This window comes from Silene latifolia, unplaced genomic scaffold (assembly GCF_048544455.1).
Source record: "Silene latifolia isolate original U9 population unplaced genomic scaffold, ASM4854445v1 scaffold_20.1, whole genome shotgun sequence".
In the NCBI taxonomy this organism is placed as follows: Eukaryota; Viridiplantae; Streptophyta; class Magnoliopsida; order Caryophyllales; family Caryophyllaceae; genus Silene; species Silene latifolia.
In genome coordinates, this window is record NW_027413163.1 from 5,722,859 (window position 1) to 5,735,745 (window position 12,887).

Consider the following 12,887-nt stretch of genomic DNA (forward strand, 5'->3'; position numbering starts at 1 on the left):
ACATACAACCCCAAACAATATTAAGAATAATAGGATCGGTAGAATCGTGTTACCTTAAAATTTCATATAAGACCAAAATCCATTGAACGTAGGAAACTGAACCCAAATTTGATCAAATTGATAGATGATTATAATAGCGAGACCACTAGGACAGACAAAATAAAGCAAGATAGAGAGCAGAATTACAACAAGTATAGAACGGATGCAATATATTGCTTTCAATAGGGAACAAGTGTTGTAGATAATGATGGACCAACACAAAGATTATCAACAGCCGTTTTAGTGATATGTTAGTATCTTTACCTCTTAAAAAGAGAGAACTTGGTGTGTACTGTAGCAATGAATAGTACACAACCAAGTTCCTCCTCATCCGTTGGATTTCATCTTTTGATCTCCTTCCTCCATTTCTCCTTCAACCCACAGCCACATCTTAATCTACACATTCTCCTTTAACTCACTGCCACATCTCCCGATACCATTCTCTCATCAAACCCTAACAGATCTCACCCAAATCGCAAAAAACGATTATCCTCTTCAAGGTATTTCCTACGAATTTCATTTGGGTTTGATTTAATTATTATTTTGGTCAGGTTGTTAGAATGATTCCTTTATTGAATATTGGTTGATGTTGGTGTTGTGTGAGATCTAGATTCCGTAACTCATCTTGATTTCAATTTGATTTCAGGGTTATTATTGTTAGAGTGTTCAAATGTTGTTGTTGGTTCTGTGTTAGATCTATTGTCGTACTTTGCTCGCGATTCCAGCATCAGGTATACTCAAGCCTTTAATTTTAACCATTTTTTATCTTTTTTTTGGGATGCTTATGTCGTTTTAGTAGTTAGATCTCCTCCCTTAATTCTAACCATTTCAGATTGATTTCGTTATTGTTTTTGAATCCATTTTTGACATTAGATTTCAGTTTGATTTCGTTATTTTTTTTGTCAGGATATTATCGAAATCGAAGTTCCTCTCTCACAGGTATCTTCCTTGTAAAATCCATTCCTACTTTAAATATGTTACTAAGCATTCTGACAAGCTTAGTAAATGTGCCAAATCTAAGGTATGCCTCTGACCATAGAATTCAGACTTTGGCTTAATGTGCAAATTGTTTTAAGTCTTGTGCTCAAACCTGTTTAATTGTGTCTGTCTGGTCATCTTGATCTCGTTGTGTAGACGTATTTGAGTGAAAGTAAACCATCAAATTAAATCCTCATCGAACTGAGATGATTCTATCATTGATGATTGTGCTTCATCTTCCTTAATTGTAGGGTGGCAGTGAAATGGCGGTGCTAGGGTCTGGTTATGAGCAAGGTTCAAGCTGGGCAGTGGAGGTGGGAGGCCATATGAAAATTTGCCCAATTCTTGTCGAGAATCTCAATATGAACGGACAGATGCTAATAGAGGTGTGTATGTATTCGAGCCTGTCAGAGTATTATAAGTTAAATTTCCTGGTTTGCTTTCCTTCGTCTGATAGTTTACTGGTACATATATGCAGATGCTATGTGATGATTGTGACCATTTTCGGAGATCGGTGATTCTATCCGGAGTTTGGACGACCATTTTAAAAGGCGACGGATGTCATGGAGACAAAACGTGGATGCGGTTTGTTGTTGAGGTAATCTCTTCCTCTGTCAACCGGATTATGATAGCTATGAAGTATTATTTTGTTCAACAAAATTGTTCAGACATGGAGATGTGTGTGATTGGCCAAAATTACGTCAGCAAAATGTCAGGCAGTGATATTTCCAGTCGTGTCACTAAGAAAGGTAGTATGTCTATTGGCAATTTCGTAAACAGTTCACATATCCGAATTCTTTTCACTGCATCATATTTTGCATCCCTGTCTAATTCTATGACACAAGTTGCCTTGTGAGTAGTATTTAAGAAAGCCGATAACCGAACATGGTGCTCAAAAATCCCTGAATAAAAAAAACCGTTTAAAGGGGTTAGAAAAACAAAACAAAGCAAAACAAATCTACGATTCCGGTGTTTTTGAAATAGTTTGTCATGGATATGGGTGACTATATTACGTTCCTTAATAGCTTTTCACCTCCTTTTGATTCGCCAACCTTTTTAACTATGGGCTCAGTTTTACGATATTTTAACTTGTGCTCTGTTGTGTGGCCTTTTCCGACTTTGCTGCCAGGTTTTTATGTATGATTTAAAAACGTCTTCCCTTTTCTCATTCTGAAAAATGTACAATTTTTTTCTTTTTTTTTCTGCAAGAGATGGCTCACTATGGACTACTGTATGTTTGACAGGCCTTGTTGTTCTTGAACTTCACTACTGATTTTGACTCGTTTAAGTCAAAGTATGAGCAAGTTGCAGCAGAATACAAATCTAATGGTATTAGTTTTTTGTTGGGAGACCTCGACGCTAGCAAGGGTGCACTCCAGGTATATGTTCTTACGGACAATAAGGGCATATGTCAATTTGTGTAGAATTATTTTTTGATACTGTTGCATTTTTAAGTGCTCTTAATGTTGTGGGTATCTTTCATTATGCCTGGGCAGTACTTTGGAGTCACTGAAGAGCAAGTACCACTCATCATTGTCCAGACCAATGACGGGAAGAAATATCTAAACGCAAAAGTGCAACCAGATCAGATAGCCGCATGGATAAAGGACTACACTGTAAGTATATAATCTCCACCTTGTAATTTTATTTTTAATTTTTTTCACATGGACACAGATTTCTGCATCTTATTAAAATTTGATATTGCAGGAAGGCAAGGTTTCTGCACACGTTAAGTCTGAGCCTATCCCTAAAAGCAACTCTAAGCCTGTCAAGGTGGTGGTTGCTGACACCCTCAATGAGTTGGTTTTGAACTCGGGGAAAAATGGTGAGGGTTTTTTAGTTTGTGCTTTAATTGCTCGCTATGCCCCAATTCCATTGCATATTTATCTTAGTAACTTGGTTGGCGCAGTTCTTTTGGAATTTTATGCTCCGTGGTGTGGACATTGCCAAAAGTTGGCCCCAATATTGGATGAAGTTGCTCTTTCCTTCAAAGATGATCCAGATGTTGTCATCGCTAAGCTTGTAAGACTTCTCTTTTTAGATGTATATGTACTATATTCTCATGGCGTGCAACTTTCTATACCTTTAAGTAATGGTCGGAAAATATTACCTTGTGTTTGTTAACATTCTCTCTACTCTTCAACCCCTGCTGTGCCGTCCAGGCGTCCACTGATATGCAGTTTGTAGTATATAATTGTAGTTTCTGAGCTTTAAGTAATGGATACAGGATGCCACTGCAAATGATATCACGGATGAGGCATTTGAAGTTAAAGGCTACCCTACACTATACTTCAGAACAACAGGCGGGAAGTTGGAACAGTTTGAAGGAGATGCAAAGAAGGTATATAGTCAATGTTATTGGAGCCAATATGTCACCAGTGAATGATGGATATGCAAAGAAGGTATATAGTCAATTTTCACCTTATTTCCTAGCAATGTGAAGGAGCTATTTATTTGATATCGTCTTTAAAATCTTTCACCAAAAATTGATGGTCATCTTGTTCAACAAAGAGTGGCAATCTGTTAGATGCAATATGGCTTAACCAATGACCAATCATCATTATTGAGCTTAAAATTTGTAGATTGATGGACACAAATTTCTCAATCAAATTTTGAACGATTTTAAGTTCAGAAATACGCTATGCTTGGTAGCATGTAAAGCTCATAAATAAGAATTAACTTGAAATGGTAGGAGTCCCCTAGGATAACTACATGTTTTGCAAATTATAAGAGTTCACACCCTACCTTGTTGGAGGCTTGGAGCTGTTATAACTTATACCCGAATGTTTAAGACTATTTGAGTTTCAGGCTGTGTTTGTATCTGAATTAGTTACAATATTGGGTGAGTAAATCAAACCGAAATCATTTCAGCCAATATAATGGTGGTGTAAGACTGTAAGCAGTACTTTCATTTCTGCAGGACCTTTTATCTGCTGAACACCGTATACAAATGTGTCAACTGGCTTGCAGGAGTTTAGTCTTCGTGATGGTAGATCCATGGGAGGTAATAAAACCACCATTTACATTGTGGCTACTTTTCCGTTTACACCGAATTTGGGGTAAGCAAATTTATCAGAGAGATTATCAATTAATCTTTAAGTGTTGATGCCAATACAGGCTAAGCAAAGTACCTACCAACGGACCTTAACTGTTTTATGTAGAGTGAAGAACTACTTATGCGAGAATACTCTTGTTCCTGCTGGTAATAATGAGTTTGATGACATAGACGATAGTTTCAGGAATTTGAGGTTGATCATAAATTATAGCTCCTTGAGCACAAAGTTGACTCTTTTCCTTTTATTCCCAGGATCCCTTAAGGTCATGCTTGTCTGTGGTTCCGATTTATTGGAATCATTTCGTAAAAGTTTTTGGATTCCTGAGCAGGTATATTCCGGCGCCCATTACTCACTCGATAATAGTTACAAAAGTTAGATAAAATTGATTTTTTTAATTTTGGTGCCGTGTTTGTAAGTCTAAGTAAAAAATACATTATTTCAAATATAATATATAACTATTAATGTTTTGAAAAAAATCTAGATTTAGCCTGTAATGAATCTCCTTTATTTAGTGAGACGGAATTTTGGCCGTGATTATGATCGTAGCAGTTATTATGAATCTCCTTTATTTAGTGAGACGGAATTTTTTGATAGTTTGTATTTTGACTCAAAAGGTAATGTCTTTTGGCAGCCGTCGCCAATTTTATAACCGCTAAAACCTAACGTTTTTGAATAAGATCGGATAAAACCCTTAATATTATAGCGCATTCCTTTCTCTCTTTCTTTGCTTCGGAGCCCATGTTTTTTTGGTCCAGGTTTTAATCAATTTTTGCTTTGTCTTAGTTCAACTTGGTTGTTTTGGTAATCCCTGGATTCTTTCAGCTATGCATGTTCTTTATTTTGATCATATAAATTAAATGGGTTTATGTGTAGAATAGATGCACAAATGATTTGGCAGGTTGATTGATTACTATAATTTGGTAAGTGTAGGTGGTGGTCTCATTTTTTATGTATGTGTCCCAGGTGCATTTATACAGAAAGGAAGCAAGAAAACTTGCTAATGTGGAAGCGGTTAACACATATGATCATGTCTCCGCTGTTCTTACTGCACTCTACCCATTAGTTGTCCAGTCAAATTGCTGCAGCCTAATCGTCCCACCCCGTGTCAACGCTAATAAAAATATTATTAAATATTGTCCCATTATGTGACCTATATGTAACATAAATAATGCTAGATGGCTCCATCTTTAAGCGTTAGTTTGAGAAGTTTCTCTACTGAAGCAGTAGACTAAATGTAAGAAAGAATTATCTCATGTTAGGGTGGCCTAGCAACAGTTGCACGGAAATATATATGAAATTCGGAAGCAAATAAGCAGCTTATTGTGTATAAATAACTACGTTGTTCAACTTTATATATTTTTCACACTGTCCCATTATAATCCATCCTATGTACCGTGTATATTATTGCCTTTATTATGAATTTCACTGTGTATGGTAATGCTCCCCTACTATAATGCTGTCAACCAGCCCATATGGCCGCTACATGGTTTAGGCCAGATTGGCAAAGTAATTCACAAACTATTTTGTACACATATGCACGACACCTACACAATATTACTATCGGAAATTTATAAACAGTAGGCCAAATTGGGGCTCCGCGCCCGGGAGGGCGCGGCGCAACAACTAGTAAGAATAAGGGTTTATGATTATTAACAATTGGAAAAGAGGAGCATGGAATACGAGAGAAACGGCACATCAGCATAACAAGTCAAGTGATTTCCAAGGAGACATAAATACCATATACTAGTATATTAGGTTAAAGAATAATAGATAGTGGAACAATTGGACTTCCTAATCATAAACATAAACAAAAACCAATAAGCGAGACCCACACAAATCATTGACGGCTTACATAAGAGTATGTGCTTTCTAATATATTTCTCAATTTAAAATACTTAAAATAAATTTATAAACTTAAAATAAAAATGACTAAATAAAAGGGTTATTACACCCGCACCTCCTGCCGCCAATCCTCCCTCCACTGACATCAACAACCTTCAGATCTCGTTCCATTTTTTTTGGTTTTCAGATCTCCCCTTTTTCTCTTGCTTTCTCCTTTTTTTCAGTCCATGTGTATTGTCATTTGTCATTGTTGATTGTTGGTTTGGTTTTTCGATTTTGTTTTTATCTTTTCGGTTTTTTTTTCGGTTTTTCAGATCTCGTTCCATTTTTTTTTTTTTTTTTTTTTTTTGTTTTTATTGTCACTGATCTCGTTTTTGTATGGGTTTTGTTTTATTTTCATTGTCCATTTTTTTAATTTTTCAGATTTACTTTATTTTGTTTTTTGTTTTTTGTTATTTTGTTTTTTTTGTTTTTTTTTTTTTTTTTGTCAGATTTATTTTATTTTGTTATTGTTATTTGGTTTTTTAATTTTTGTTGGTTATTGATGGTGAAGTCGTGGTTGTTATTTAATTTTTTTTTTTCAGATTTGTTATTTGTTGATTAATTACGATTTTTCATATTTATTTGGCTTTTATAAAAGTTATACTATTTACGACTAAATTTATACACTTAAAACATTAAAGTTATACTATTTACGACTAAAGTTATATCTTTCAAACATTAAAGTTATACTATTTACGACAAAAGTTATATTCTTCAAAAATTAAAGTTATACAATTTATACTATTTTGTTGTGTGTTGTTATTTACTTATTTTATATTTTTTTATTTCAAATATGTCTTATATTACATTTTGATATTTAGATAATGGCATTTTTTTCAGATCTATTATTGTTGGTTTAAAGTTAGTATTGGTGGTTGTTAGGATTTCGGTTATATATTGGACTAAAGTTATACGATTTTGGACTAAAGTTATACAAAAATGAACTAAAGTTATACAAATATGGAGTAAAGTTATACAAAACTGGAGTAAAGTTATACAAAAATGGACTAAAATTATACCAATATGGACTAAAGTTATACAAATAAAGACTAAAGTTATACAAAAATGGACTAAAGTTATACAAATAAAGACTAAAGTTATACAAAAATTGACTAAAGTTATACAAAAATGGACTAAAGTTACATAACTATGGACTAAAGTTATACAAATAAGGACTAGAGTTATACGAAAATTGCTTAAAGTTATACAAATATGGACTAAAGTTATACAAATATGGACTAAATTCATACAAAAAGTACTTATATAAATTCCAATTAATTTATCGAAAATGGACTAAAGTTATACAAAAATGGACTAAAGTTATACAAAAATGAGCTAAAGTTATATAAATAAGAAGTAAAGTTATACAAAAATAGGCTAAAGTTATACAAAAATTGACTAAAGTTATACAAAAATTGACTATAGTCATTGAAATTACACATACACATTTCTACTGGAGTTATACATTCTTTGAGTAGAAGTTATTCATATCGTTACTAGAGTTATACATTTATTGAGTAGAAGTTCCACACATTCTTAATGTCGATATTTGTATAACTTTAGTCCATTTTTGTATAACTTTAGTCCTTATTTGTATAACTTTAGTCCATATTTGTATAACTTTAGTCAATTTTTGTATAACTTTAGTCCTTATTTGTATAACTTCCGTCCATATTTGTATAACTTTAGTCCATTTTTGTATAACTTTAGTCCATTTTTGTATAACTTTAGTCCATATTTGTATAACTTTGTCCATTTTTGTATAACTTTGTTCATTTTTGTATAACTTTAACAATCACCACCAAACTATACCACCACAAAACGAGATAATAAGGTTATTTTTTCAAAAGATTAAAATTAACTTATTATATGAGATTTATTTTTGTAGATCTAAGATCAAAATAAAAGAGTTTTACAAAATAAAAACAAGTTTTGAAAACCCAAAATATTAAGAAAAAAAAGTAAAAAAAGCGAGAATTGAGAAAATAGATAAAAAGACAAGAATAATCAAAATAAAAGACAACAAAAATAACGAATGAAAAAAAACAACTCAAAATATAAAAAATAACACCAAAAAAAAAAAAAAAAAAACTCGGTGGCGGCGGTGGTTGTGAGACGGTGGGTCGTGGCGGTGGGTGGTGTCGGGTGGGGTGGTGGTGTATGAGGAAGAGAAGTTTTTTATTTGTTTGGATTTTTGACTTTTTGGGTTTTTGTCCTTTTTTGGGTTTTTTTTTTATTTATTTGGATTTTTGTGTTTTTTATTTATTTAGATTTTTTGGATTTTTTTTATTTATTTGTATTTTTTTTTAGAGTTTGAGAGAAGAGAGGAGTGGAAATGGATGAGTGGAAAACAAATATATAGTAAATTAGTGATTAATTAGGTGGATTAGTGAAGGAGAGAGATGGTGAGATTAGCTATTAAACACACTTTTTTTGGGGTTGATCTTGGCCATCCATTTTCACCATCCAATGGCCCTTAATAGAACTTATGGACTCAATACATATACATGGACTTACATGATCTCTTCTCTCTCTCTTTCTCTCTCTCTCTCTCTCTCTATCTATCTATCTATCTATCTATCTATCTATCTATCTATCTATCTATATATATATATATATATATATATAGAGGTAAGATCTAATGAGTCCACCACTTCCATTGAGTCCATAAGTCCCTCTAAGGGCCATTGGATGGACTAAATGGAAGGTTGAGATGAATTTGATTAAAGGCCATTAAAAAGAAAAGAAAAAAAATGTGGATGGTTGGATTGAGATGGATGGTTGAGATTGAAAATTACCAAAAAATATTACCACTAATCAAATTTCTACACACTAATTAATTTTTCTTTCTCTCTCTAGCCCCTAATTAATCAGTTTTGAGTTTTAGATTTCAGAAGTGTAAATGTAATGTTGTATGAGTTTTACAAGTGTAAATGTGACGGAAATATAATTTTAACATTTTACAAGTGTAAATGTGAGGTTTTACGAGTGTAAATGTAACATTTTAAAAGTGTAAATTTGATTTTTTGTGACGGAAATTTTGAATTTATATAATTTTAACATTTTACAAGTGTAAATGTGAGGTTTTACGAGTGTAAATGTAACATTTTAAGAGTGTAAATTTATTTTTTTGTAACGGAAATTTTGAATTTATATAATTTTAACATTTTACAAGTGTAAATGTGAGGTTTTACGAGTGTAAATGTAACATTTTAAGAGTGTAAATTTGTTTTTTTGTGACGGAAATTTTGAATTTATATAATTTTAACATTTTACAAGTGTAAATGTGAGGTTTTACGAGTGTAAATGTAACATTTTAAGAGTGTAAATTTGATTTTTTGTGACGGAAAATTTGAATTTATATAATTTTAACATTTTACAAGTGTAAATGTGAGGTTTTACGAGTGTAAATGTAACATTTTAAGAGTGTAAATTTGATTTTTTGTGACGGAAATTTTGAATTTATATAATTTTAACATTTTACAAGTGTAAATGTGAGGTTTTACGAGTGTAAATGTAACATTTTAAGAGTGTAAATTTGATTTTTTTGTGACGGAAATTTTGAATTTATATAATTTTAACATTTTACAAGTGTAAATGTGATGTTTTCCGAGTGTAAATGTAGTATTTTAAGTGTAAATTTGAAGGTTTAAGAGTGTAAATTTGGTCCTTTGAGTGTGACTTTGGTCCTTTATAAGTGTAACTTTGGTCCTTTTACGATTAAAACTTTAGTCCGACTCCCAACAAACACCACCAACGCCGTCCTCCACCACCAACTCATATCCACGAAAATATGAGTGTAAATCTGAAAAATTCGTGTAAATGTAAAGAAATATGAGTGTAAATGTAAAGAAATACGAGTGTAAATGTAAAGAAATATGAGCATAATAAATATATTTATGAGATCTAAGAATAAAAATCATGATAATGCGTTTTTTTTTTTTCAAAATCTACTATATATTTATTAGATCTACGAATATAAATTTAATAAAATACAAGTGTAAATTAGCAACACAAAAACCGTGCCACAAATTCACAAACAAACCCGTATACACAAAACAAACAAATCAACACATTAACACCTACCACTAACCTTTATATATAATATATAAAAAAAAAGAAAAAAAAAAAAGAAAAAAAACAACAAAAACCGAACACTGAACATCATAAAGAACAAAATGCAGGAACAAAATGCATTAAAAAGCACGAACAACAAATCAACTTATTTTTTTTTTAAAAACAAATCATCAACGAACACTGAACATCAATACATCAACGAACCTTGAACATCAACAAATTAACTTTTTTTTTTTTTTTAAACAAATCAGTCTTAAAAAAATAAAAAATCAGATTTAGAAATATGAGGTGACGGTGGCGGCCACGTGTGGGTTGCGTTGATGCGTGCTCAGATCTGGCAGAGGAGGTATGTGATTGTGGGTGACGGAAATAGAGGAAGAGAGGAGGGAGTGGCGGTGATGTGCGGTGGTTTCAGGGGTCGTGGGTGGTGTTGGTTGGAGAACGAAAACAGGAGGACGGTGGGTCGTGGAGGTCGGGGTAGTAGTCGGGGGGTGTTTCAGATCTGGAAATGGTGGGTGTGGGTCTGGGTGATGGTGGTGGGTGTGGGTGAGCCGCGAGGCGTGGTGGCAGGTGTGGTGTTGCTGTGGTGGTGTCGAGGTGGTGCGTGGTGGTGTCGTGGTGGTCTTAGATCTGGAAAAAAAGGAGAAGGGGAGGGTGATGCGGGTTGTGGTTGTTTGTAAGGGGTGGTTGTCGGGTTGTTCTTGTGGATATTGTTGGTGGTGAGCAAGGGTGGTGAGCTCGGATCTGGCCAAAAAGGGAGAAAGGGAGGGAGATGGCGGGCTGATGGTGGAGAGGAAATTGTGGGATGGTGGAGACGAGGGAGGTCGGGGTGGGGTGGTGGTGGCGGACAGGTCGGAGTAGGGTGGGGTGGTCGTTGGGGGTGAGGATGAGAGGAGTGATTTTTTTTTTCTGATTTTTTGAATTTTTTGATTTTTGGAATTGTTTTGGTTTTTGGAATTGTTTTGGTTTTTTGGGTTTTAGAGAGATGAGGGGAATGGTATTTGTGTGATAGGAGAGAGAAGTGAGTGGAAAAAGAAGGCTTATATAGTGAAATTAGGACTTGATTAGTAATAGTAGTGAGGGAAAGTGATTAATTAGGATCTATCCCCTAATTTTAGCACTAATCCTCTACTTTTTCCCTTCAATCTTAGCCCCTCATCTCATCTTTTCAATGGCCTTAAAAAGGACTTATGGACTCAATGACTTAAGGTGGACTCACTTGATCCTTCCTCTATATATATATATATATATATATATATATATATATATATATATATATAAATTGAATCATGTATGTGGATGTGGGAATTTGATCATCCACGGGGGTTTTTCAAACACCTACAGTCGCCATCGAGTTTTTAAGGAAAACTCAGAAACCTTAGAGAAAAGGGTCTGTGCGTGGGTTCGTGTTGGGAGGCTTACTCAAACACCCAACCCCGCCCGTTATAAACAACGGCCTCTACTAAGTAAAAAATAACCAATATTAATTAAATTAGTATTTGTCGTATGCATCCATTCATATTAAACCCTAACATGTGACAATCAATTCTAATGGTTTAAACGCACATAACTTTGTCAAGTGATTTAAACATGCGAGTTCATTAAGCTATTCTAGCATAAATAAACAAACAAAGAAGAGAGAAAGAAACTTCTTACTCTAGCGGCGCTACAACAAACATGGGTTAGATTACAATAACAATTGCAATAAAATCGTAAACAAACAAGAATAAACATGTGATTTAATCCAAACGTAAACAATTCAATGTAACTACATAAGAATTGAACCTGAAATAAACTACACATTTTGAAATTAATTGCATAATTTTTAGAATCGAAATTGCAACTAAAACAATTGAATTAGAACAAATAAGAAGCAATAAACACAAAACAAGCAGACCCGTGCAAATGCACGGATCAGGCGACCTCCTCTTGCCTGATCAGACCCGGGCACTGTACGGGTTTTGAACATATTTCACAATTTAATTCCGATTGTCATTCTAACGATTCAAATTAATTGCAAAAAATAACAAATAAATCCACGAATTCTAAAATATGAAAACACAGCATTCAACCAATTTTCTATGATTAGAATTAATTACATACAAATTGAATCAAATTATTTCATAATTAATCCAATTAAACATAAACAATACGAAATCATGATTAAAACTAAATCATACAAACATGCATAAATTAGATTAAACAACTTGACATCGCATTCATACATATCATGTGATTCATACCAACATGTAAAATAAACTAAATAATTTCATTATTTAATCAATAAAACATGAATTGACAATTAAACATTAGAAACCGTAAATTAATTTAATCAAATCACAAAAGCATGTTATATTAAATAAAGATTTTATCTTTAAAGAAACTAACATGTTAAAATACAGATCTAAGTAATTCCAAACATAGATCTAATCATGCAAATTCAAATCTAACATAATAAACGATAACTATGTGAAACAACTAATAGAAACTTAGTATCTTAAAATGTGGGTCTAATTTAGCTAGTGTAAAATTAAGCAAAACCATTGGAATACATTACTAGCTCAAAAATTTTGTAGCTTAAAATGTGATATGTTAAAGGTAAGCTAGTAAGAACTAGCTTACCATTGGACTTGCTCTTATACTATGTATTTGGTTCAAACGTTGTACTACACTACTACGGACTACGGAGTACTAATTATAGTTCCGATGGTTTATTTTAATGTTGCTTTATTTGGTTTATTTTATAATTTTGATGGTTTATTTGTCGATTTAATTTGGTTGGAGTTGTAAATCCAGGTTGCGCAAAAAAGGTATCTTTATTGGAATTTGAATTACGGTTTTGTAAGACCGACA

General features: G+C 33.0%; 1 protein-coding gene and 1 long non-coding RNA gene across 2 annotated transcripts; both read left to right on the forward strand.

Annotated features, from left to right (window-relative positions):
* The first annotated feature begins 424 nt into the window (after nt 1–424).
* LOC141638388 (uncharacterized) lies at nt 425–1,523 on the forward strand. Its single transcript, XR_012542077.1, has 5 exons — nt 425–539; nt 686–770; nt 946–978; nt 1,269–1,403; nt 1,496–1,523. It is a non-coding gene; the product is annotated as an uncharacterized LOC141638388 (long non-coding RNA).
* Nucleotides 1,524–3,485: 1,962 nt separating this feature from the next.
* On the forward strand, nt 3,486–5,418 carry LOC141638465 (uncharacterized). Its single transcript, XM_074447879.1, has 3 exons — nt 3,486–4,021; nt 4,135–4,401; nt 5,037–5,418. The coding sequence occupies exons 1-3, from the start codon at nt 3,968–3,970 to the stop codon at nt 5,220–5,222; spliced, it is 507 nt and encodes a 168-aa protein (XP_074303980.1). The 5' UTR covers nt 3,486–3,967; the 3' UTR covers nt 5,223–5,418.
* Nucleotides 5,419–12,887: the final 7,469 nt, after the last annotated feature.